Below are 23,806 nucleotides of genomic sequence, written 5' to 3'. Positions count from 1 at the left end.
AACATTTTACACTTCCTCGGTTTTTCTTCTTCGAATAAAGAAGTGGAAGTTTTGGAATGTTCGTCAATCTTACACAAACGGTATCCAGATATATCGCGTTGCTTTAAACATCATGTTTTTGACAATGCGGAGTATGATGTCAATACTTTAGGTGGGCTAAATACTTACCATGTTATGGGTGGGATTAAGTGTATAACACCTTCCACAGCCGTACAGAATGCTGGTAGCAAGATGAAACGAGAGACGAAGCTGCTCTCAGCTGCTGACATAGAAAAACTGGGCAAGATTGACATAAAATATTTCTATCAAAAAAATTCTTCTGAATTATTATCTATTGAAATTAAAAAAGTACATAATTCTAATGCATGTGATTACAATTTAAATACGCTTCACAGTGATTTTTTGTGGATTTTTGCTAAATTTATTCAACAAAACCAAGTTTCTGGATGGAATGGTTTTTTAGAAAAGATAACTAATCATTTAACATGTGATACTTCAAAAACTTTTTTTTTACCTTTTATTTATGCCCCTGCTAGTAGTTTAGACACTATTTACATAGCGCTGGTGGAAACTTCACAAAGAGTAAAATCTTTTTAAAAAAATATGGCTATAATCACGTTTGACTAACCCCTGCACTGGAAAGAAAGAGACATTGTGGCTTCTAATCCAGATGTTTCTAATCTTCAAAATGTTATTTGGAGATTAGGTGGATTTCACCAATTATTTTCCTTTTTTGGAGCCATCGGATATGTTATGGAAGATTCAGGGTTGAAGGACTTGTTGTGGCGTATGAGTATGTATATAAATACACATTTTTCTTTTTCGTTGAAGAGAACAAAAAATCTTCAATCGTCATTAACTATTATTTTTACTTTAACCATGAATAAGACATACCACACACAGTGTGTTAATAAAATTTTTATGCTTTTCTCTCACTCCATATTAGAGTTGTGCACTCAAGAAAAAAAAAATACTCAATTGACATGAGTATGCGTTTCTTAAGCACATGGAATTGAGAATGGAAAAATTTTTAACATGTTTATTCCATCTCTATTTACTTCCTAGTTCTTTAATGATGTTTAGCGTCATGATCAATGAAAAAATATCTCTCACAGTCCTTAACTTGCCTTGAAAAACTACATTAAGTACAAATTTAATGTTCTTACTTTTTATACATTAGTTGTGCTAAACTTAATGATAGTATACGAATAACGCTCCTAGGCAAAAAGGAAGCCTCAGTTCGTCCATTTGCCATTCTTAGCTATGCCTTTGACACCAATACTTAGATGATCTGGACACCGCTTTACCTCTGGCCGTCAGTTGTCAATGCTAGGACGAAAACTATATATTTTCTATATTAGTGACATAAGTAACTATACTAAATTGATGCAACATCTTAAGCTTTAATTTAAAACACAATTTTAGTATCAGTTTTATACATAAAATTCTTACATGTAATATCCTAAATACATTTATTAAAAGCGCTTCAAAGAACCAACATAGTCTCATTTTACTTACTGCTCTTCAATAAAATAACTGTAGGTAAAAATTTTACAACGAAGATATTTTTTTAACAGCATAAGATCGTATGAATACAATACAAATTAAAAATAATCAATAGATGACGTATTGTTTTCACATATTTTTTCAAATCCAAATACAAGTAAAATTTTTTTTAACCATTGCGAGGTTTTGTCAAGAAAAACTAATTTACTACGTATTTCGTCAAAATCATTTGAATTAATTATCACATATTTAATAAAAGTTTTTCCAATACGAGCTATCACTAACTTTTAAATAGCATACAGTAAAAAAACATTTTATAAAATGCAGCAAAAATGTAATTTTTTGAATAACAATTTTTTAATATGTTTGCTAAACTTTCTACACTACAGAGATTATTAGAAAACAAGAAATTTTTTTTTGTTATATCCAAATGACAAACATAATGGGACGTAGCTAATATCACGGGCTTCTTATAAAATCACAAGTTAATGCTTCTTTAAATACTTTATTAGTTTTACTGAACTCAAGTAATTTTATCTTGAAATAATAGAGATGACAAGGCTATGGAAGGCAAAGGATTTGTTATTAATTTGGTTCTATTGGAACCTTGTTTAATCTCATGTACAATTGATCAGGATTTTGAGCCTTCTAGCATTAATTTTTATCTTTCTTATCATATAATTTAACTAAGTTAACTCAATATTTTGAAACAATTTAGCCAGATTTTTCATTAAATTATTGTTGTTGCAGTAATACATTCTTCAAAAATTATAACACCCTTTAATATACAATACTGGAAACGTTTTAGTTTAAAAAATAAATATCATCTTGCAACAAATAGTTTTCTGGCCCACGATAAAAAATGAAATCGCATGTTGCAATAGGTAACCAACACTTTTGTACCATAGTGGAAAATGATCAGTTTTTCTCTAGCTGGTACCCAATTTGTAGATGTAAGCGATGCGCTGGAACAGATCTGATTGGCACTGCTGGAGCATAGGTTCGTGAACGTGTTGCGTCAAAATTCTAACACCACTTACTAATATGGGGAGCAGAGGTGATAATTGCTCGTCCTGTAAAACAAGAAATAAGTTTACTTGTCAGTATTAACATTTATTTTTCCTAAACAAAATGTTTGACAGAGTGGTTTCTAAAATTATGGACTTATATTGATAGAGTCGTTTCTAAAATTATGGACTTATATCGGTATGAAAACAACAGAGAACAGTTTTTGAAGTTAAACTTCTATAGGCGCGTTGTGCGTAAGGGTAAATCAACGATTTTAGATTGGTGGCCTCGAGAAAAAGTGCGACAGAAGTGGATTTTGCCTAATTCTCCCTCGTTCACCTCTTTCCCCATGACGTATTTCCGACCCCCTCTACACCACATAACGCCACCACACCACACATTTTAAATTTTAAAAATTTTATTTCTTTTTCTTTTCATCAATTAAAAAAAAAAAGTTTCTAAAGAGTTTTGACCCCTTAACTTTGTGCTCGCCAGTCGTAGCCCTTACCCACTCTGCTATGAGCGGTCCCGACATGAAACTCTGATTTCTGCATGTTATCTTGTGGTTCATAACTGATTTTTAGTGTAAATTTGTATATGCTGTTTATTTATTCATTTGGTTTGGTTATAAATTAAATTAATAAACAAACTATAGTTAATTAACTATAAAATATACATAACAAGCTAACTTTTTTAGTGAAATGTTTTTTTTTTTAAACTTGAAAATTAGTATATTTTAGCAGCACAGCTTTCCTATGTATTAATAGATATTTATTTATGTGTAATAAGTTTGTTACTTCAACAATGAATAAATAATTGTTTATGCAATTTTTCATACATTTCTAAAATTTTCAAAAATTGAAAAAAAATTTTTTATACTGTACAAATACAATAATTAATCATTATTGTGTTTTATTCTTTCACAATTTTTTGATGTGTAATTGAAGTCATTTTTTGATGTGTAATTAAAGTAATTTTTTAACATAAGGATGTTCCTTACATAGTTTGTAGGGAGAATGTTCAAAGAAGTGAGAGGAACGCTAATGAGTGTAGTAAAGCTAGCAATTCTTTTTCAAATGTGGATGTACTCACATACATGCTTTTATAGATACTTGCTCCCCTCCTTTTAAATTTATTTAAAAACCAACTTTTCTTATCTTTGACCCCCCCCCTATCTTCCAGCCTAGAAATTATATCTGTAGTTCATTTACATCAATTTTATATTATTAGTTAAATGAATTTAGCCAAATACGTTTATTGCTAAGAATTATCATAAAATATTATGGAAAACCTGAGAGCAAAAAAAATGTTAAACAAAGTTAACATCACACAATATCTTTGACTACCATTTTAGGTATTGTCATCCACCTTGTAATATTGACATGCAAGTAAATGCGAAAGAAGTGCAAGCATAATTTTTGTTCGCAAAAAGCTCAAAAATTTTGTATGTTTTAAACATGTTGTGTGCTATTAGGGACGATATTTTATAGCAGTAAAAATTGTATTCCACCGATTCTTTTTATAATTAAAAAAAAATTGGGTCGAATTATATTACTAAGAAAAACATTAAATAGTAATAATAATAGGGTACATCATATGCAAAACTTAAATCTGCATTGTAAAAAGTACGAATAAATATTTTTATGTACAGTAATCGTGCATTGGAAAATGGTCCTCAAACAATTCTAATTAAGAAAAAGTCTGTTGAAGAAAAAAATTTTGTTAATTCACCGTCAAAGCAAGAGCGAAATGAATTGACGCCACAATTATCTCAGCCCATACTCTCTGATGTAATTGACTATCCCTGTTTACATATTGTTTAAAGAGACTGTCATCATCCAAACTGCTCATGCATCGTCTTCCCATCAGTATTTTTTGCTGCTCGTCTTGAAGAAATGGATTAATGCGGAAGCCAAGTTTATTCCTCTCATACTCCTCCAAAAGTTTCTTGACGTTGTCCACGGAATCTTCATTTTGGTAAAGTTGGGTAGTCTTTTTTACATCGTGAGTGGTATCAGAAGTTTGGCGCAGAACGTTGTCGTGATTTTTTCTCCTGCGCAATTCCACCATGGACTTTGAACGGAAGTACGGACTTGCAGTGTCATCATTGATTAAATCTTTCTCATTTCCTCGTAAAAATTTGGGATGGTACCTGGAATTAACGCGATCATTTAAATTTTATTCACTTCCTTGAGCTATAAAATGCCTTAATGAAAAAAGTGCAGAAGAAATATTACCGTCTTGACAGCAGACAGTCGTCACTGCTTCTTTTTCTCTCCTGTAAAATCGTTTCAGATACGTCATCAGCTTTGTTACACAACAGTTCTTCTGTCGTAAAGAAACTAACGTTTTTCATAATACTTTTAGACCTCAGAGTTTCATTTCCCTCTTTTTGCAGCTCTGGAGTGTCAACAACCAAATCTTCACTTCTACCAAACAAATATTCACTCGTGGTACCACCTGAACGATCAATGTAGGCTATTCGTGAATTACTAGATCCCAAGCGAGATACTGGACGGGAATCATCTTCGTCAGTTTGGGGCTCTGACTGTGATCCAGAATCAGAAGAGTATTCAGCTGTAAGATCGGATAAGCGAAAAGGAGGCATCTCCTCATCTTCCTCATCAACTACATTTACACCCAGATCTTTTAAGAAAGTGTCATCTAGATCTTTTGCTGTGTTGCTTTCTTCTTCATCTTGATAATCATTTTCAGAATTTGGTGTCACACCGTATACTACGTGGTGATTTTCACGTCCGTTTTTCGTTTCAACTGGAAAATATTATTTAGGATAAAGTGATATTGTACGTGAATAAAGTAAATAGGTCTCCAACCAAGTCATTGGTAAAATTTTCTGTTGTAACGTAAGTAAATTTGTACAGTCTTAGACAGTCTTAGACCAGGAAAATAAGACGCTCAGACCCTTCTTTAGAAAAAAAGTGCACAAGTAAGTTTACCACCTGTTTTGAAAACTTTTTTTAGTGACTGTAAAAACTTATTTCTAAAAATACGTACATGTAAACTTTTATTCGATACTTTATTATCAAAAGTAAACGGAAAAACGAAGGAACAGAAAATATGTGTGAGGTTCGAGTCTTCAGATAGAAGTGAAGAGAGAGCTGCTTCTCCTTAACAACATAGTCACTTTGTTAATTTGCCTGGTTACCATGTAATTTGCTGTATAAAATAATTGCCACTATAGCCTTCCGTCCGCAAGAGAGCCATTACCCCCCTTGCCCTGGTGCTCTTTTCATTTTTGAACAGGAAAATGCGGCCCTGGACATTCCAAACGAAAGCCGTGCACGCGGCTTTTCGAAACGTCAACTTTACGATTCGTGGGCGTGGTTCATACAAACAATCGATAACACATAGTACTATAAAATCGAGCTACTCTCTCTTTCTCTTTCATTCTTACATTTTTTACAGTGACTTTCAATAATAAATTGTTTTGGATAGCTGAATTTATTTGGAAATTTTTTTTAGGCCAATAATGGTGCAGAAGAGTACTTTTCTGATCCTAACATTTTACATGTTATATTTATTTAAAAATTGCCTATGATAAAAAATTCAGGTATTCAAAAGACCTACAGAATGAGCCATGATAATTAACAATCGGATAATTGGCTTAGTTAAAAAATCCGAATCACCGCTAGAACAGCGGTTTCTAAAATTTGTTTATAATTAATAAACAATTATTCTGAAATATCTGAAAATGCAAAGAAATTTAAGCTCTTGTATGGTACTAAAATCTCTCCTAATCTGGATGTTGTACGTTTAACTGTTTTTGCCCAATGGTAATTGTTTATCAAAAAAGTGATTTCTGGACAAGTAATTTCTACAGCCAGACGTCATCCTACAGAGTCCAACAAGAGCTCATTTTATTTGTAAAAAGTTATACTGAACATATCTCATTTAATAAAATTAATTTTCTCAATAGATTAATGGTAAAGAGAGATGTAAAAAAGACGCTTAATTGCAAATTAAGTACTATCAACAATTTAAGAGCTCTACCGTACCTTTTTGATGAAAAAAGTTTAATTTTTTCCTTTTTTTTTAATTAAAAATTTTACAAGATATGGCCCCTTGAAATTTTTTTTTTTAATAACTATAGACGTATTCTTTGTGTTTGTGACGTTATGAAAACCTACTTAAAAAACATTTTGATTTATTACTATTATACCAGTAAAAATAAATATTTTTGAAGTGAAACTTCTTATGTTGGGCCGTGAACAGCCGCATGAAAAATGTGTTACAAAAGTACGTAGCCATGCGTACTGCGGCTCAAGACCTCTCGTCAATCTCTCCTCCTACACACATTTACGCACTGTGTCTTTCTCTAAGAGAGAGAGTGCCACTCTATTGTCTACCGTGCCGTCTCTTTCTCTCTCGCATGTACACTACACGCTCCCTTCCCCTCAATCTGCCACTATACCTATATTCCTATATATCTTCCTATATTATATAGTGATTCCACCAAATCCTACCTCCACTTTTCTTCAGACTCCCCTCAGCCTCCCCTCTAAATAAGGTAATGTTCTAACAGTTTTTACGTAATTTTCATTGCGTTAAATTATTGGTTAGCCCTCTCCACCGCCCCTCAACCCCCCGGATGGATTTTAATCAGCGCCCAGCCCCTCCTTCATCCCTTAAGTAAAGTAAAATTCTATAAATTTTAACTATATTTTTATTGGGTTAATTTTTTGTTTAGCCCCCCATCCACCACCCTCAGCCCTTCCTTATATTTTTATAACCTAATAACTGGATGATTCCATAAGCCTCCATTACAATTAAAAAAAACTCCCTTCAGCATTCAATTAGCAGCATCTTTAAAAGAAGTTAAATTATTTCAGGAGTCATGTCATTTTAAGTTTAATTACTTTTTGCACCCCCACTTTCAGCTCTCCCTACACTTTTTAAGAGACCTCTCAGCCCTGTCACAATTTTTAAACAGCCACTTTTTTTAACTCCTTAGCTGCAGATTATTATTTCTTATCTGAATATAGTAATTATTTTAGTTGTGTAATTTGTTGTCACATTTCCATACTGTCAGATTTTACCAATTTTTGTTGAGTTGAATTTTTATTAAGTCCCTTTCCACCCCCTCTCATAACTTTATAACCCAACAACCGAATAATCCATCACAATTTTGAAGAACTCCCTCCAGTCACCCTTCAGCTGAATCTCTAAATGAGGTAAAATTATATCAGTTTTTATATCATTTCTAATTATATGACTATTTGCATCTTCTGTCTCAGCTCTCTTTACAGTTTTAAGAAAGCCCCTGATTTCTAGCACATTAGCACATTTCCACACCACCGTTGAGGTAGTGCTGTGGTGCGATGGTTTTTTTTCTGAAATTTTCTAATAGTTTATTAATTGAATTATTGAATATGTATAAAAACGTAACATTATATTTTTTACTTAACTCATAACAACGAATAAACTTAAAAAATATTTAAACCATGGACCTTGCTTGTAGCCCTATTCACCACGAAAAGATAAGAAATCATATTTATTGAAATATGTCAAATAATGCGCATTGTCATGAAACAATTTTGAAATAATAACTTATTGGCTTAATACATTTATTTATTATTTAAATGAACTGTGCAAAAGCATTACGTACAATTTCATACTTTTGCTAATGAAAAAAAATTACATTTTTTTGTATCTACTTTATATTAATTAACGTTAAAAACTTCTTCTGAACTATATTTTCTATTTCTAAATTATTATCACGTTCTATTCAAATATAACTTCCATTTTCATTTTTGCGTCTTGATAACGCGACGTATATTTGACCATGCGGAAACAGTGGTCTCTTCAAATATAATCAAATATTATTAAAACTATGACTTTGAGATTTATTGATAGTCATTGAAAACACTAAGACTAAGGAAAATTGTTTTATGTATAAAATAAAAGGTAATGATGACAAATTTCCTACATTAAGAGTGATTTTTTGTTATAAAAACTCTCTTTTCAACTTTTTCTCCAGTTATAATTTTTGCTTTAATATTGTATTTAAGTAATTTCGTAAGTTGTAATCTTGTACCGTTACATAAGTCATAAACTATACTTAAATTTCGTATCAACAATTGCTCTATTTTTTAAATTAAGCTCATGTGGTGGTAAGCCTTCACAAATATTGTTTAGAAATTCAATTGGAAAATTTATATAAATATCGTTATCAGATTTATTAACACCCTAGTAAGTAGCATAATCTACAATGTAATATGTTTTTAATTCTCCTTTTACATGATTTAGAATTTTATCATTCAAAATGTAAGTATATTCGTTATAAGAAGTTAGTATAACGCTATTTATTGAAAAGTTAATATCTTTACCAAAAATATCGGAACAAACGTTAGTTGTTTTTCATTTATTTGGTACTTGAAATGATTTATATTTTCTTTCTTCAATATTTAGTAATAATTTTGAAAATGTTTTATCAATTGAACGGATATTGATATTAAGTTGTAGAATATGAAATAATGATCAAAGATATGATGATTTAATACTTTCTTGTATAATTATGCTTCTATTACTTTTTCTTACAACTGGAAGAATCTGTCTGAAACCGCCTCCTAAAACAATTGATTTATTATCAAAATGGATATTTATATCAGATGAATAACGTAATGTTCTTTTAACTATTTCCAACGCTCTTTTTGGATGATAGAAGCCTTGTCCCATATAATTAAATCTACTCCTTTAATTTTTTTTTTCAGATTTGAATTTCAAGAACGAATTTTCTACATTCTTTAAATCTAATGGTAAATGAATTGTTTTATGACTGGTAATTTTTTTCGGGAGTCATATTGATGCTATACAAGTCCATGCCATGGATGAAACTTTTTTTCGACAAGAAATGAAATAATAAATTAACGTTTTACATAGAAATATTTTTTCTGAACCTCCTGGGCCAACAATAAAAAAAATTTTATCTGTTTGTTGACATATAATTTTGAAAATCGCGATTTGATCTTTATTTAATTTATCATACGTTTAATTAAACATGTGAGTACAAACAAAATTTCTTTTATGGTACTATTTTCTTTTACATTAATTTTTGTTGGTATGTAGAAATTTAAGTTTTTACAGGATTTCTTTTAATTATAAGATTTTATTTACGTATAAAAGTGCACGATTTTAATTATTGTCCATAAAATCTTCCATAAAATAATTTTTGTATGTTTTCCAAATTTTATTTCCTTGGATGTTTTCTGAAATTTGAAACCAGGCAAAAAATTGTCGGAACTAATTTAGTAATGTAACGATTCTGGCTTCTTTCACAAAATCATCTATTTGGCTATCGTGTTCTATCAAACCCATTGATGTTGTAGTATCTTCAAATGTTGGGTATATTATCAAATTAAATGATTTTAAATTCTTCAATGATTTGTCTTTGTTTACATTATTTAGTACTAATTAAAAAAAAACCTTTCATGATCTTTAGGAGATACTACGTTTAATCTTCCTATTAATGAATTCAATTTTGTATTTTTTCGATTTTGCCAAATTTTTATTTGTTTACTAAAAATATAAAACTTTGGAATATTAACATAGTATATTGATTTCGCGAAATCATCAATTTCGATTAATTCAAATCATACTGTTAGTGGGGTTTGTCATTTTTCTATAGTATTTTTAATTTTTTTTTCCTTAAAAATAAGTTTTTCTTTATTTTCAATTGAATTGGCAAATCGAATACTATGTGACTTCTACCACAAATTAGAAATTTTTGTAATTTCCAGAAAGCTTTTATTTGACTTATGTATCTACTGTTAACATAATTTTTAATTTCATCTGAAATTTTTTTTTTTCATCATCAACATTCTTTACTTCTACAAATGCTCTATCATGACCTTTGTGAACATAGTCATAAATATACTTTTTTTTTATATTATAGTATTCTACGTCCAGCTCCGTTGATAAGGGCACTAATATGGGCACTTATTAGTACTCGGGAGGAGGAAAGGAAGAAGGATAGGAGGCCCCCCATTAAAGGAGGGGGGTAGGGGGAAATTAGGCAATTTTTCTGCGAGAAGGTCGCCTAAGCCCTCCTCGAGGAGAATTGCAAGGTGAAAAAGCACATGAGAAAAATCACAGAGGTACTTGCCTGAAAAGTCGCACTGGCCGGGAATCGAACCACGGTTTCCCGCGTGCCAATCCACGACCTAGCCGACTGAGCTGCCACGCGCTCCATAAATATATATTTTTTTTTTTTTTATATTCATCATCGCCCCTTAAGAGCTCAGACATGGCTATTTTGACACTACAAAGTGTATTTAGCCATACGTTGGGTTTAATAACAGTAGGGGAAAAACGGTAGATTGATCGGTAGGTTTATTGAAGTTCAAATCCCATCCAGAAAAAAACCTCATTCATTGATGAAATTTTTGTCCAGAGTGGGACAAAAATTTTTCTATATGCTTGATCGAGTGGAGCCAACGTGTGTGCACGCCTCGACCTCCTGCTTCGCTGGGGACTTTCGAACCGGACCTCCACGTCGATCTGCCTACTCTAAAATATCTGTTACGGCTGATCTGCCGATCTTGTATTTACTCGACGTCCTAATAAAGAATAATTTAAACATATTCTGTTTTGTAAGTATAATTTTTTGTTTGTTTTATTTCAACAAGGAATTTCATTATTACGAGAATCGTAAAACATGTGTTTAATTATAAATTTTGTAAGTTTTTCGTCATTTAAAATGATCTCAGCAGATATTATTTTATCTATCTTTAGGTGTGATTATTTTATTATCAGGATGTAATGTTACGAGCAAATGTGCATACGGTAGTCCACGATTTTGGAACTCTATTTTGTAAACGTGAGTTCATACTTTACCAAAAATGTGTGATTCAAAACAAGGCAAAACTTTGTCTTATAAATTTATAAAAAAAGTATTTATTAAGCTTATACTACTTCTGTTTTGACTCTTAAACTACTTTACAAAGATTTTTTTATTTTTTCAGCTTCTAAAAGCAAGCTAAAAAAATAAAGTATTTAACTGGCTCAAAAATTTTGGGGTTGGCGCGTGGAGCGCGGGGGGGGGCGGGGCCCTACCAGTATATGTATCTTCCCATATTGAATATTTGTAAGGGTGGGGCTTTCACACTACTCCTGCTCCCCCTGCAGCCCCTTCATTGACACCACCAACCCCCCACAACCACCACGCAAAATAAGGGAAAAATTGATTACTGTCAATAATATTTTAATCCAACAAAATAACAGCCCAAGACTTACTGAGCCCCCTGGCCCCCCTCAGCCCCCGTACAGTTTGTAACCCCCCCCCCACGACCCCCCTCAACAAAATAAGGGAAAATTCCGCTAATTTCACCGTTATTCTGACCCATTAAAAATTTCCCTTATTTTTTCGTAAGCCCCCATGACCCCGCCAGCCCCCGCACATTTTAAAGTGCCCCCCACCACCCCTACACCACCCATATAGACCCCCACTATATGTTTCCGATCTAGCACCCCTTGCAATATGAGGGATAATTCTACAGATTTGTAGCAGCTCAGTCTATGTCACATTGATAGGCTATTGTATACACAAACTGTACATGAGCTGAAACTAGCTGTAGCCATCAATAGTAAGCAGCAGCTTCTACTACTTACGGTAAACGATCTCTTAGCAATGTATAGTTATCTATTTTTTTCACACCACCCAGGATGCCAACACACCTATTGAAGTACTTGTGAAATGGATGAAATTGAAATACACGGTCAATGAGTATGTTTTTTACCTCTGTGCAAAATTTTAGCATAGGTTTCTCCGAAAAATTTTCAGTAAAACGCTTTACAAGTAAGCGTCTTATACATAGCTTTTTTATAGAGACGGCACTTTTTTTACCAAAAATCTCATTATAACTCTCTCAAATCACTTTCTACATAAGCAAAAAACTAGAGACATGTAGTTTAACTATCTTTCTTTCAATTAAACATAAGAAATATATAGGTTGCTGTGGAGTTGATTTCCTTCTGAAGTACACTAGTAGAGACGATTAGAAAAACGTTAGTTAGAATGTCGTCTGCAAAAAACGTGCCAAGCAGAAATGTATTCAAAAATTTATTTTGAATGAATTGAATAAATATAATTCTTTACTTCGGAACAAAGTAGTGCAGTTTGATAAAAAAAAACATATGATTTAGAATACAAATAGTTGTGCGTAATGCGTAAACTTTTATTTAAAGTGTTTATTAATTTATAATAGGCATTTTGTGGACATTTTTTAGCAACTGATACTAACAATCTTTATGTACAAGAAGAGGTTATTTCTACGTAAACATCAACCACCACATGGAGCAGACGAATCTTTTGTTCTGCTCTACAGTGGAAGTAGTAATATATAGGTATGGCCATGGTCTTCACTATACCTATATATGCTGTTGACTATATAATATGGTGTGTTGAGCCTCCTTAAGTAGTAAAAAAATAATAGAAATTGTGGTAGTCATCGTCAGTAGCCTTATGAAACCATGAAGAGACAGACCTCCCTGCTGCCCGATTTAAAGAAAAAAAAAGACCATTAATATATATAGTAATTAAATAATAGTTTATTCATGCTTTGATGCATTTGCTGATAATTTCTTTTTTTTTTTTTAAACCTGTCTGTCTCAAAACTACTACTTATTATGTACACAAATTAAAAAACAACTATATAATACATGAAAGTCATTATTTTATACGTAATTCTAATTTTTATAAGATAATATTTTTAGTACAGAATCTTAAAATTTGTTTCTATTAAATTATTGTTTTTTAATACGTATACAAAGTAATCGCAAAAATAAACCAATTTTGCTAAAGAACATTGAAATAAGGATTTTATTTAGGAAAATGTTAGAAACAGATATCCTAAATCAAAATTTGAACTTTAATGATTTCTAACAAAATTGTATCATAATAAAATATAAACATATCATGTCATATGCTACTACTAAATGATGTTTTAATTAATGTGATAACTTTGAATTCATTAATTTTTTTTTTCTTTTTTCAAAAAGTTTACTTCCTATTAATTGAAAATTTCCTGCCAAACAACATTTTCTAATTCCGAATTATTTTTACGTTTAACTTGCATAAATATCCCTTTTCTAGTTTTGCATCTTGATAACGATACGTATAGTTGTCCATGAGAAAATACAGGCTTTTTTGAGTATACATCGACTTTATCGAAACTTTTTTCTTGAGATTTGTTAATTGTCATAGCGTATGTCAAGACTACAGGAAATTACTTTCTGTAAAGTATAAAAGGAAACGACGAGGTATTACAGTAGAACCTCGATTATCCGAACCTCGATCATCCGACTGCTCGATTATCCGACCACCGATTTGGTTTATCCGACCACTCAATTATCCGACCGTTAGGGTAATAGATGTATATTATATTTGAGCACTGTCACCACCGTGAGTGATAATATATTTTTGCGAAAACTGCGAGCATGAAACAGCACGTTTTAAGTATGTATGTGAAAACGCGGGTTTGTTTGCGTTGTACGAGGCTTGAGTCTGGGTATACATACGTTTCTGCTGATCGCCACGGGTGTCTCAGTGCGCGAGTGTACCAACCTATAGTCGGAGCTTACGTTGAACCTCGCACTACTGCGTACAGGTCTGGACAGGAAGACTGGCTGTGCTTGTTGATTCGCGCATTGAGGCATTCGAAACAAGTGCAATGCAGGCGTCTCAAAACCGAGCACATTCATTTGTGTGTAGTCCGCTTACGAAGATTCTTTGCAGTTTTAATATTTTTTCACAGCGTACTAATATAAATGTAAATATAAAATTGTTTTTCTTCTATTATAATGACATTCGTTACTTATTTGTGCAATGGCGTCAACGTCAACTCCTTTAAATCCCAAGCGAGAACGTAATGTGATTAAATTTTAGACGATGATGAAATTGTTTCATTAATAAAAAATCTTGACGACGATCATGACAGGGACAGCAGTGACAATGAAAGCTTGGGTACACCGAAGAAACCGTCACATGCGGAGGTCTTTTGAAACAGGTCTCGAATGGTTCGAGAGTCAAGACGAATGTTGCCCAACGCAACTACTTCTTCTCAAAAGGCTGCGAGACTTAGCAGCTCAAAAATGCGTTTCATCTGTTCGCCAATCAAAAATTGACAGTTATTTTAACAAATTGTAAATAAAAGAATTGACGATTGTTTTGCAATTACCAAGTACCAATTACAGTCTTAATAGTTATACATTAAATATGTTTGCATACTTCAACGTTAACATGTACTTCAGATTTTAATATACGTGTACATACTAGTATTTTGACATTTAAAGGTGTTGTTTATTGTTTTCATCCTCAAAAACCACACGTTTCGATTATCCGACTTTTTGATTATCCGACCTACTCTCGGTCCCGATTGGGTCGGATAATCGAGGTTCTACTGTACGTGTATTTAAAGTGATTTTCGGTATAAATACTCTTTTTTTAAGTTTTTCTCCTGTGATAATTTCAACTTCAATTTTATTCTTATAATTTTTTAATCTCCAATCGTGTGACATTGCACAAACCGTCTGCTATACACAAATTTTTTATTAACGTAACTATTGCTCTAACCTTCAAATTTAGTTCATGCAGTGGCAAACCTTCTCGAATATCGTTTAATAGTTCAATAGGGCAATTTATGTAAATGTTATTATCTGATTCATCGACACATTAATACGTTATATGATCTACGCTTTAATAAGTTGTCGTATTTTCTTTCATTAGATTTAACATTCGATTTGAAATTTCGTTGTTTAAAAAAATAGTGTATACATTATGAGATGTCAGAAGTACACTATTCAATAATGGTTGATTATTTTTACTAAATATTTAAACATATATCATTGACTTCCTATTTTTCAGTAATGATCATAAAACTTTTTACCAACCGAACGAATGTTTGTAATTAATTTTAAAAGTTAAAAAAAACTTTAAAGAAATGATGACCTAATAGTTTCTGATACAACCATACTTTTATTACCATTTTTAAAATAGGAAGTGTTTAACATAAAACTCCTCTCAAAATTATTAATTTATTTCCAAAACGTATGTGTATTGCATACATCACACAAAATTCTGTCTACTATCTATAAAGCTTTTTTCAGTATCATAGAAGCCTCTTCCCAAATTATCAAATCGGTTTCACATATATTTTTTTTTTTTCAGGTTCGATTTTAAAGCATACAGGCTCAATATTATTTAAATCCATAGGTAAGCAAAAAGTTCTATGACTGGTTATAACTTTTGGTAGTAGTGCTGACGCAATGTCAGTCCATGCCATTGATAAAATTTTTTGTTTTTGTGATATGAAGTAATAAATGTATGCCATGATGCATACGTTTAATAAGCAATGTTGCAAGTTTCTTATTATTTGAAGGTATTTTCGCTGATATAATTTTATTAATATGTTCAGGTAAAATTATTTTATTGTTAGCATGTAGTATTACGAAAAAACGTGCATTTGGTGAACCACGTTTTTAAATTCTACAGTATAATCATAGGTTATTACCAAAAAGTATATTAAGGAGGAAAAAACTTCAAAATTTTTTTCTTTGCTTCAAAACGTCTTCATTAATCGCAAACATTTGTTTCGGCAGTTACGCCATTGTCAGATGCTTGACATACCAGTTCAATTAAATCAAATTAAAATAGGTTTATTAATCTCTTAATAAATAAGTGGCCACACAAGCACCTCTAACTAAGCAATTTACTGCTGATACTATACTATTACTCTGTTAATGGGGGATTAGCACAAAGAGGCCTCCGAGTAAATTTATATTATAGGCATGTATATTTCTACGCTACGACTCAACCAATGCGCTTGCTTAAGCTGATTAAGGTGCAATTATATATGTGTGACACGGATTTATACAAACAATAGTAATAATTTTAAAAATAATAAAAGTCATATCTCAAAGGCAAAGCTACATCCTTCATATACTAGTTATAAATGGATTCATTGTCCCTTCTTTATCATATATTATAAGAATAATTGTCAAGTGACCAAAACCTGTATTCTTATTAACAATTTTGATATGAGTATAAATTACTCATAATCACTGGTAAATTTTAATATAAAAGTATAAATAATCATACAAAACGAATTGAATGAAAAATTACAACTTGACAATCAAAAATAGCTATATGTCGATTATTTTTCTTAATCTTAATCAGATAGAGTAGATTATTTCACTTTTATGGTAGCCAATATTAAAAAAAAATTTTTTTTTCGGATACAATGCTTCCAACAAGAATTGATTATACATACATAATGTCATATCAAATGCACGAATAGTAATTACCTTTTTTTGGGGCAGTATGGTGAACATTTTTGTTTCGTTCTGCTTTACATGACCAACAATTAGTACATGTATTAATTCATATATCATAGCAAACATGGAAGTACTTAAAATGTGTGAATTACGTGTAAGACAAGTAGTACGTATAAGTATATGTATTTTATGTACGCACGTGCTCGAATAAGTAATAATAAAAAAAATTTTTACTATTTTAATATTGGATTCTTAAAGACATATTGAAATTAAGTGTAATTTAATTTCTTAGTTTCTGTTATACCGAGTTTAATAACATTCAAGTTGGAAGTTTCACTTCTGCCATTGGTCCCGAGACCCACACCTGGTTTTTTTGTTAAACTTTTAGGAATACTTGGTTTTCGAATTATGTAGGCAAGGCTTAATTTTGAGGAAATTTTATGTAACCGTTTCTACATTATTTAAGGTTATATTTTGTATGTTCGATACTCTCGTTAAAATGCTGAATCTTTTAAAATTTTTAACCATTTTCTATGCTTCTGGGCTCATTTCTTTCATACGTTATTGTGGAACATTCATTTGTTATGTATACTTTACAACGTTCCATACATATATGGTGTTTTCTGTGATTTTTAAAATACCATAATTTTTAATTTTTATTTGTAAAAAAAAAGAAAAAACGCGTCGATTATTTTTCAAAATTATACAAGATGGACCAAATAAAATTGATTATGCGAAATCCTAATTGCGTTATGATTATTTTATCTTCACGATGTTGTTGCTCTAACACAATAATACTATTAATGTCCAAAATCAAACTGTTTGTGAAAAAATCATATTATTTATGAATAGTTTAACGATTAACTTTCCAGCATTGGTCAGGAAGATAAAAGATAATTTAAGGCAAAGAGGGGATACATCAATCGAGATACGCTCTTATGTTGTACCGAAAATGGTGAATTGAAAGAGGCTCATTAGTGTTCGTAAATTACCTTAAAACTAAAAATAAAGTGCACAGAAGGTAATATTTTCAGATTTCGCGTCAGCCACGGGCAAGCAGCTGCAGAGGAGGGCGTTCCCCTGAGCCTCGATTGGGACAGTCACTACGCAAGTAACCCTCACTTTAGCATCGTGTTTTCGATGAAAATCAGCATTTTATGATTTTCAAATATTTTTTTCCACAAAATATAAGTCTTAAAAAGTAACATATCTAAGCCCTAACTGCCAATGTTAATTAACTAAGTCTTGAGAGTTAAAATTAAAAAAAATGATCTCGGCTCCTGTGGATCGTAGGGCATCTTTTTTTTGAAATTGAGGGAAAAACTCAACCTTTTTGATAGAAAAAGTCTGGTAGAGATTGCTCTTAAATTGTTTATGATATTTCATTTACAATTAAGCGTTTTCTTGCAGCTCATTTTTCCATTAATCTATTAGGAGAATTAAAATTTTTCAATGAGAGATGTTTAGTATAACACCTTACGAATAGAATAAGCTCTTATTCGATACTGTAGAATGACGTCCAGCTGTAGAAATTACTTGTCAAAAAACCGTTTTTTTTTATGAAAAAATTGCCACTGCAAAAACAGTTAAACGTACAACATCCAAGTTTGGAGGTTTTGTAGTGACATACAAGAGCCTCAATTTCGTTGCATTTTCAGACGTTTCAGAATAATTGTTTATTAGTTATAAACAAATTTAAAAATTGTTATTTCAGCGGCTATTCGCATTTTGCAACTAAACCAATTAAATTATTAAATTAGCCGATTGTTAACCATTGCGGCTCATTCTGTAGGTCTTTTGAATACCGACATATTTCATGATAGGTGTTTTTTAATAAATCTAACAGGAAAAATGCTACGATTAGAAAAGTACTTTTTCATGCCGTTATTGGGCTCAAAAAAATTTTTTACAATGAAATTCAGCTGTCCAAAACAATTTATTATTAATACTGACTTCAAAAAGCTTCCAAAACAGATGGCAACCTTACTTCTGCAATTTTTTTTAAAAGAGAGGTTAAAGCGTCTTTTTTTCCTGGTCTACTTGTTCGACCGCACATACACACATAACGGAGATTCACAAAATGTGCGCGCAGTGCCAAGTGATACAAGCAGTCAAGTCTTAGGTTTTCTCATAAGCAGTCGCTCTCTAGTCGTTAAGGTGACGATGTATAATAGATAACAAGTTTATTTCTTAATATACATAAGATACTTTTCACACTACCTTTTATCATACCTAACAGTTAAGAAATGTTTTTAAGTTGATCGCGTTATGGTAACATTCATTGTTAACTTTTTCAAGTAATTAACTATGACTTATTTTTTTATTAAAGCTCTAGCTCTGACGACATAATAGAATTACTCACTTAAAAAAAAATTTTCAATATAAATAAAGTAAGTTCATAAAAATAATACTTTTTAATCCTCAAATAACTAGTCGATGAAATAAAAGTTTTGAAAGAATTTTATGACATTTTATATCATTAGTTCAAAATTAGTGCCACATTAATTAAAAGATTTTAAAGCGAGTTTTGCAAAGCTTTTTATCCATGATAACTCATGCCTTTACTATCATACACATAGTATTACCAGAATAAGTTGAAATTTCTGCTAACTCGTCAGGCTGTGAAACAAGGAGCCAGAATTTTCTGCCCGCCATTGAGTCTACTTTTGTGTATCTTCCGTCTCGATCCAAAGCTATATCCACATACGTTCCACACAACTCATCGAATGTGGTCTGCAGCAAAAGTAAATACTTTAAAAGAACCTTGTACTTTGGATCAGGTTGCAATTTATTTTTCAGAATATTTTGAATTGTCTCCAAATCAGCGCAACTTCGAACTATCTCCTTTAGACACAGCTTAATAAGAGAAAATACTTTAGCCGTCCACGCAGTTCTAGCTTGATGGTACAAATTAGCTGGTCGTTGCAGACCGGCAACTTTTTGCATTAATAATTTGAGACCTGGTCGAGAGTCAAATTTTAGTGCTGTAGTATATGATAGATCCAGGGCCGATATAAAAGTATCCATATGGTGGGAATCTATACAGTCGAGAAAGTCATTTAAACAGCATAATTTTGGTGAGACTATTGGGCTCATTAGTACACTGGAAAAACTGTAACATAAAAAAGAGGTTGGAGGATTATTTGAATGTTTAATTTTTAGTTCATCAATAATTAATTTAAGTGAAATGACTCATATAAGCAAAGTGGTTTCGACTTCTCCGTAAATGTAACAAATGATTAACAGTGAATGACAAACTTTTATTTTCACGAATTTTGATTCAGATCCAAATTCTCTACGCTGTATTCATAAGTTTAAATGCATGCAAGTCCTTTAACACTCACTTCATTAATAAAGCAGCCTGATAACTTGGTCATTTATTTCCTTTAAGAAAAGCTTATGCAGCATTTTTCTATTAGAAAAATAAGTTTTTTTAAAAAAAGATGTCAGGAACGTTTTTGTAGTATTTAAAATAAAAGTACATAATATATAATAAATGTGTGACGGTCAATGTGCGTATATTCTTTTTGTGTGTAAGCGTAAAGTTATGTCTCAGAAACGGTTCAACCGATTCAAATATTTCCATTTCCTCATTCTCAGAAAATCTCCGAAATATTTCAATTTTTTACTCAAATTAAGTTATTACTATAATTTCTTTATTTGCAAACAATTTTTTTTTGTTATTTGGATGACAAATACTACATTTTTTAAAGAAATTTTATGTTTTGAGCGCCTTCCATTATCAATAGTCGATATGTAGAGAAGAAAAACAGCGATCTGTTGGAGGCTAATGTGAAAAACAAACACAACACAGTATTATATTTTTCTTATTGATGTATATTTGGCAACGTTTCCCTGGCTAGTGTGCCAGCCTCATCAAGCTAAAGCTAAAAATACAAAAAATGCACTTTTGCGAGAAACACACAAACGATGTTACACGTACGAAGGTTAACAACAAGGATTACCTATTTTAGACGAATATTAACATTTAAATTGACAAAATTTCCAAGTACAATACATTTAAGATTTACTTAGTTGTATCGAAAACCACATGTTCTCTCGTCGGCGAATAAGTATAAACTGTCGATCGAGCTGTATGAATCCGTACGGAGAACTCTGTCTAAAATATTTATACTATCCCAATCAAACGTGTGATTATACTAAAGATTTGTTTATAAACAAATTTGCCGATCTTAAAATGGATGATTTGGAAACTGATTGTTTGAATTTATTAAAAGAACAATTTAATTACAGTCCTGATTTCTACTTCCGCTATATCGACGATATAATACTCTGTATAAAAGAAGATTATATAGATTTTGTACTAAATATTTTCAATTCATATAATCACTCGTTAAAATTTACATACGAAAAAGAAATAGACGGAAAAATTAACTTTTAAGATTTAACCATTATTAGAAAAAACAACCATCTTGAGTTTGATTGATTCCAAAAATCTACCTCTTCCAGACGAATGCTAAATTACTTTTCAGACCATCCAATAGGCTTAAAAAGAAACATAGTTTTTAATTTATTAGATCGAGCGGTATTACTATCGAGTAGAGACTTTCACAAAACAAATATCCCAAAGTTAAAAAGTTACTATTTCAGAATGATTATCCCATAGAGTTTATTAATAAAAACATAAAACGTAGATTGGACAAACAAAAATACATCCAAAAAACAAGAAATAAAAATGTTTCAACACCTATAATACCTTCTAGTAAAATAGGCATACCATATGCAAAAAAACAGCAACAACAAGATATCGATACTATTGAAAGACTACAATTTTTTTACTTATCGTACTATTAACAAAAAACTAAACCAAATTGTAAAATTAGGAAAAGATAAGACCGAAAAATGGGACGAAACCAACGTCATATACAGATTCAATTGTAAATATCCAAGATGTTCAGCTTCTTATACGAGCGAAACAAAATGAGCCTTAATATTCCGGACTAACGAACACAAAAATAATAAAAACATAGAATCAGTAGTTCATTATTACCAACTTTAATATAATCACACATTTGATTGGAACAGTATAAATATTTTATACAGAGAATCTAACTACCATAAAAGGCTGATCTCTGAGATGATAGTATGATACTCATAAAGGATAATAAATGCAATATTAATAAACAGGAAGACACATGCTTACTCAATCGTACATACTTTGCACTATTGAAGAAACTTATACACCTTTAGCACAAGTTCATTACCTTCCTTTCCTACTCGGTTTCTATTTATCGTGCTTATCTTTCTCCGTACGGATTCATACAGCTCGATCGACAGTTTATACTTATTCGCCAACGAGAGAACATGTGGTTTTCGATACAACTAAGTAAATCTTAAATGTATTGTACTTGGAAATTTTGTCAATTTAAATGTTAATATTCGTCTAAAATAGGTAATCCTTGTTGTTAACCTTCGTACGTGTAACATCGTTTGTGTGTTTCTCGCAAAAGTGCATTTTTTGTATTTTTAGCTTTAGCTTGATGAGGCTGGCACACTAGCCAGGGAAACGTTGCCAAATATACATCAATAAGAAAAATATAATACTGTGTTGTGTTTGTTTTTCACATTAGCCTCCAACAGATCGCTGTTTTTCAAATTTTTTGTTTTGAAGTATTCCAGCATGTAATAAGTTTTTATCATACCCTGGTCGAAAGTACGTACTTTCTGCATCGATATCGATGCCAAAAACTGAAGATATGTGCATCAGTAGACCAACAAGCATGCTCTCTATAACAGAGGGAGCAAAATAAATCTTAAACATGGCCATGTTGGATGCAGACACTATACCATATTAAAAAACTACACTTTTAGTTTTAATCATACATTTTTTATGTAAATAACAATAAAAACATACGAATAATAATCATTTTTACATTTAAACAATACAAAAATTTATTATTATCTTCCAGAATCTTTACCATAATAATAATGAAAGTTGTTCGTAATATTCAAGTGAAAAATCAATTTGTAATAAATAGCGCTTCTTCGTCAAAATTAAAAAAATTTCCTCTTCATCTTAAGATTTCTCGGACGGATCCGATTGCTCCATGTTAAGTCCAGTTGATAGAATGGTAACAAATTGACTTGTGAACACTCATTTCAGTGAGACCAAAAAGAGGCAATACGTAAACAGGAACCTGATACTTGGTTCGAAAAAAAGTGACATCCAGTAAAATGAAGCTAATGTACCTACTTACAATTAGTAAAACCTGAATGTGTATGAACGGTGAGTGAGGAAATGTGTACGGGCATGTGTATGTATAAAAAGACAATGTAGTTCTTAGCCAAGAAATGCCAGGGCAGGCTTGAAACAAAATAATAACTCAGTGACTATGTATAAAAGAGGGAGAGGGACACAAAAACTCGAAACTTTACGAGTATCTGTCGTCACCATAGACAGCGCTGAAGCAAGTACGAAAGTAAAATGTAGCTACACCAAGCCTTGTGAGATGAAGCATTTTGAACATTATGTAATGAATGTACTTTCGACCAGATATGAAGAAAAATAGTATGCACAATGTGGGAATAATGTTAAAATGCTGCACTGAGATGTATATGTATTTGTATCGCAATGCAGAAAATTTAATTATCTGCCCTTTTTGTGCAATATAAATTTTTTTTTTTATAACAACACATAAATTATTTGTAAAAATAAGTAATATTCTGAATTTTTCATCAACAGATTTTGATGGCCAAATGCTCCAAATTTTTATCAACTTACGTTAATAGGTGCTTTAAAATACAATGTCGATTTCATCTCTTTTTGAGATTGTTATTATATATTTTTGATTTTTTAAGAATCAATTTTCGACATTATTACTATCAGATGTATTGTTATGTTTATTATTAAATATTAAGATGGTTAGAAATCATTCCTTATGTCAGTTCCATAAATTTAATTTCAAACTTTGAAATTTCACGCTTAGTGCACAATTCAAACTTTGCATCCGGTGCATCATATTGCCTACTGATTACTAGGTGG

At 31.4% G+C, this 23,806-nt stretch overlaps 1 protein-coding gene across 2 annotated transcripts in view; it reads right to left on the bottom strand.

Moving 5' to 3' along the window:
* Positions 1-1,383: 1,383 nt before the first annotated feature.
* Positions 1,384-23,806, bottom strand: part of LOC106637018 (brefeldin A-inhibited guanine nucleotide-exchange protein 3) — a 275,219-nt gene continuing 252,796 nt past the window's right edge. For both annotated transcript variants that reach the window (XM_089597548.1, XM_014349636.3), the window contains 4 exons: positions 19,389-19,915; positions 4,752-5,286; positions 4,246-4,666; positions 1,384-2,579 (listed from right to left, as the gene is read on the bottom strand). In XM_089597548.1, the coding sequence (XP_089453674.1) occupies positions 2,436-2,579; positions 4,246-4,666; positions 4,752-5,286; positions 19,389-19,915 (1,627 nt within the window). In that variant the 3' untranslated portion in view covers positions 1,384-2,435. The remainder of the gene's footprint in view (positions 2,580-4,245; positions 4,667-4,751; positions 5,287-19,388; positions 19,916-23,806) is intronic.

The sequence above is a fragment of the Copidosoma floridanum genome, unplaced genomic scaffold (genome assembly GCF_036245765.1).
Source record: "Copidosoma floridanum isolate Cflo_tuat_1 unplaced genomic scaffold, Cflo_Japanese_pri ptg000033l, whole genome shotgun sequence".
Lineage (NCBI taxonomy): Eukaryota > Metazoa > Arthropoda > Insecta > Hymenoptera > Encyrtidae > Copidosoma > Copidosoma floridanum.
The sequence above is the reverse complement of the archived record's forward strand: the minus strand, read 5'-3'. Positions and strand labels throughout refer to the sequence as shown.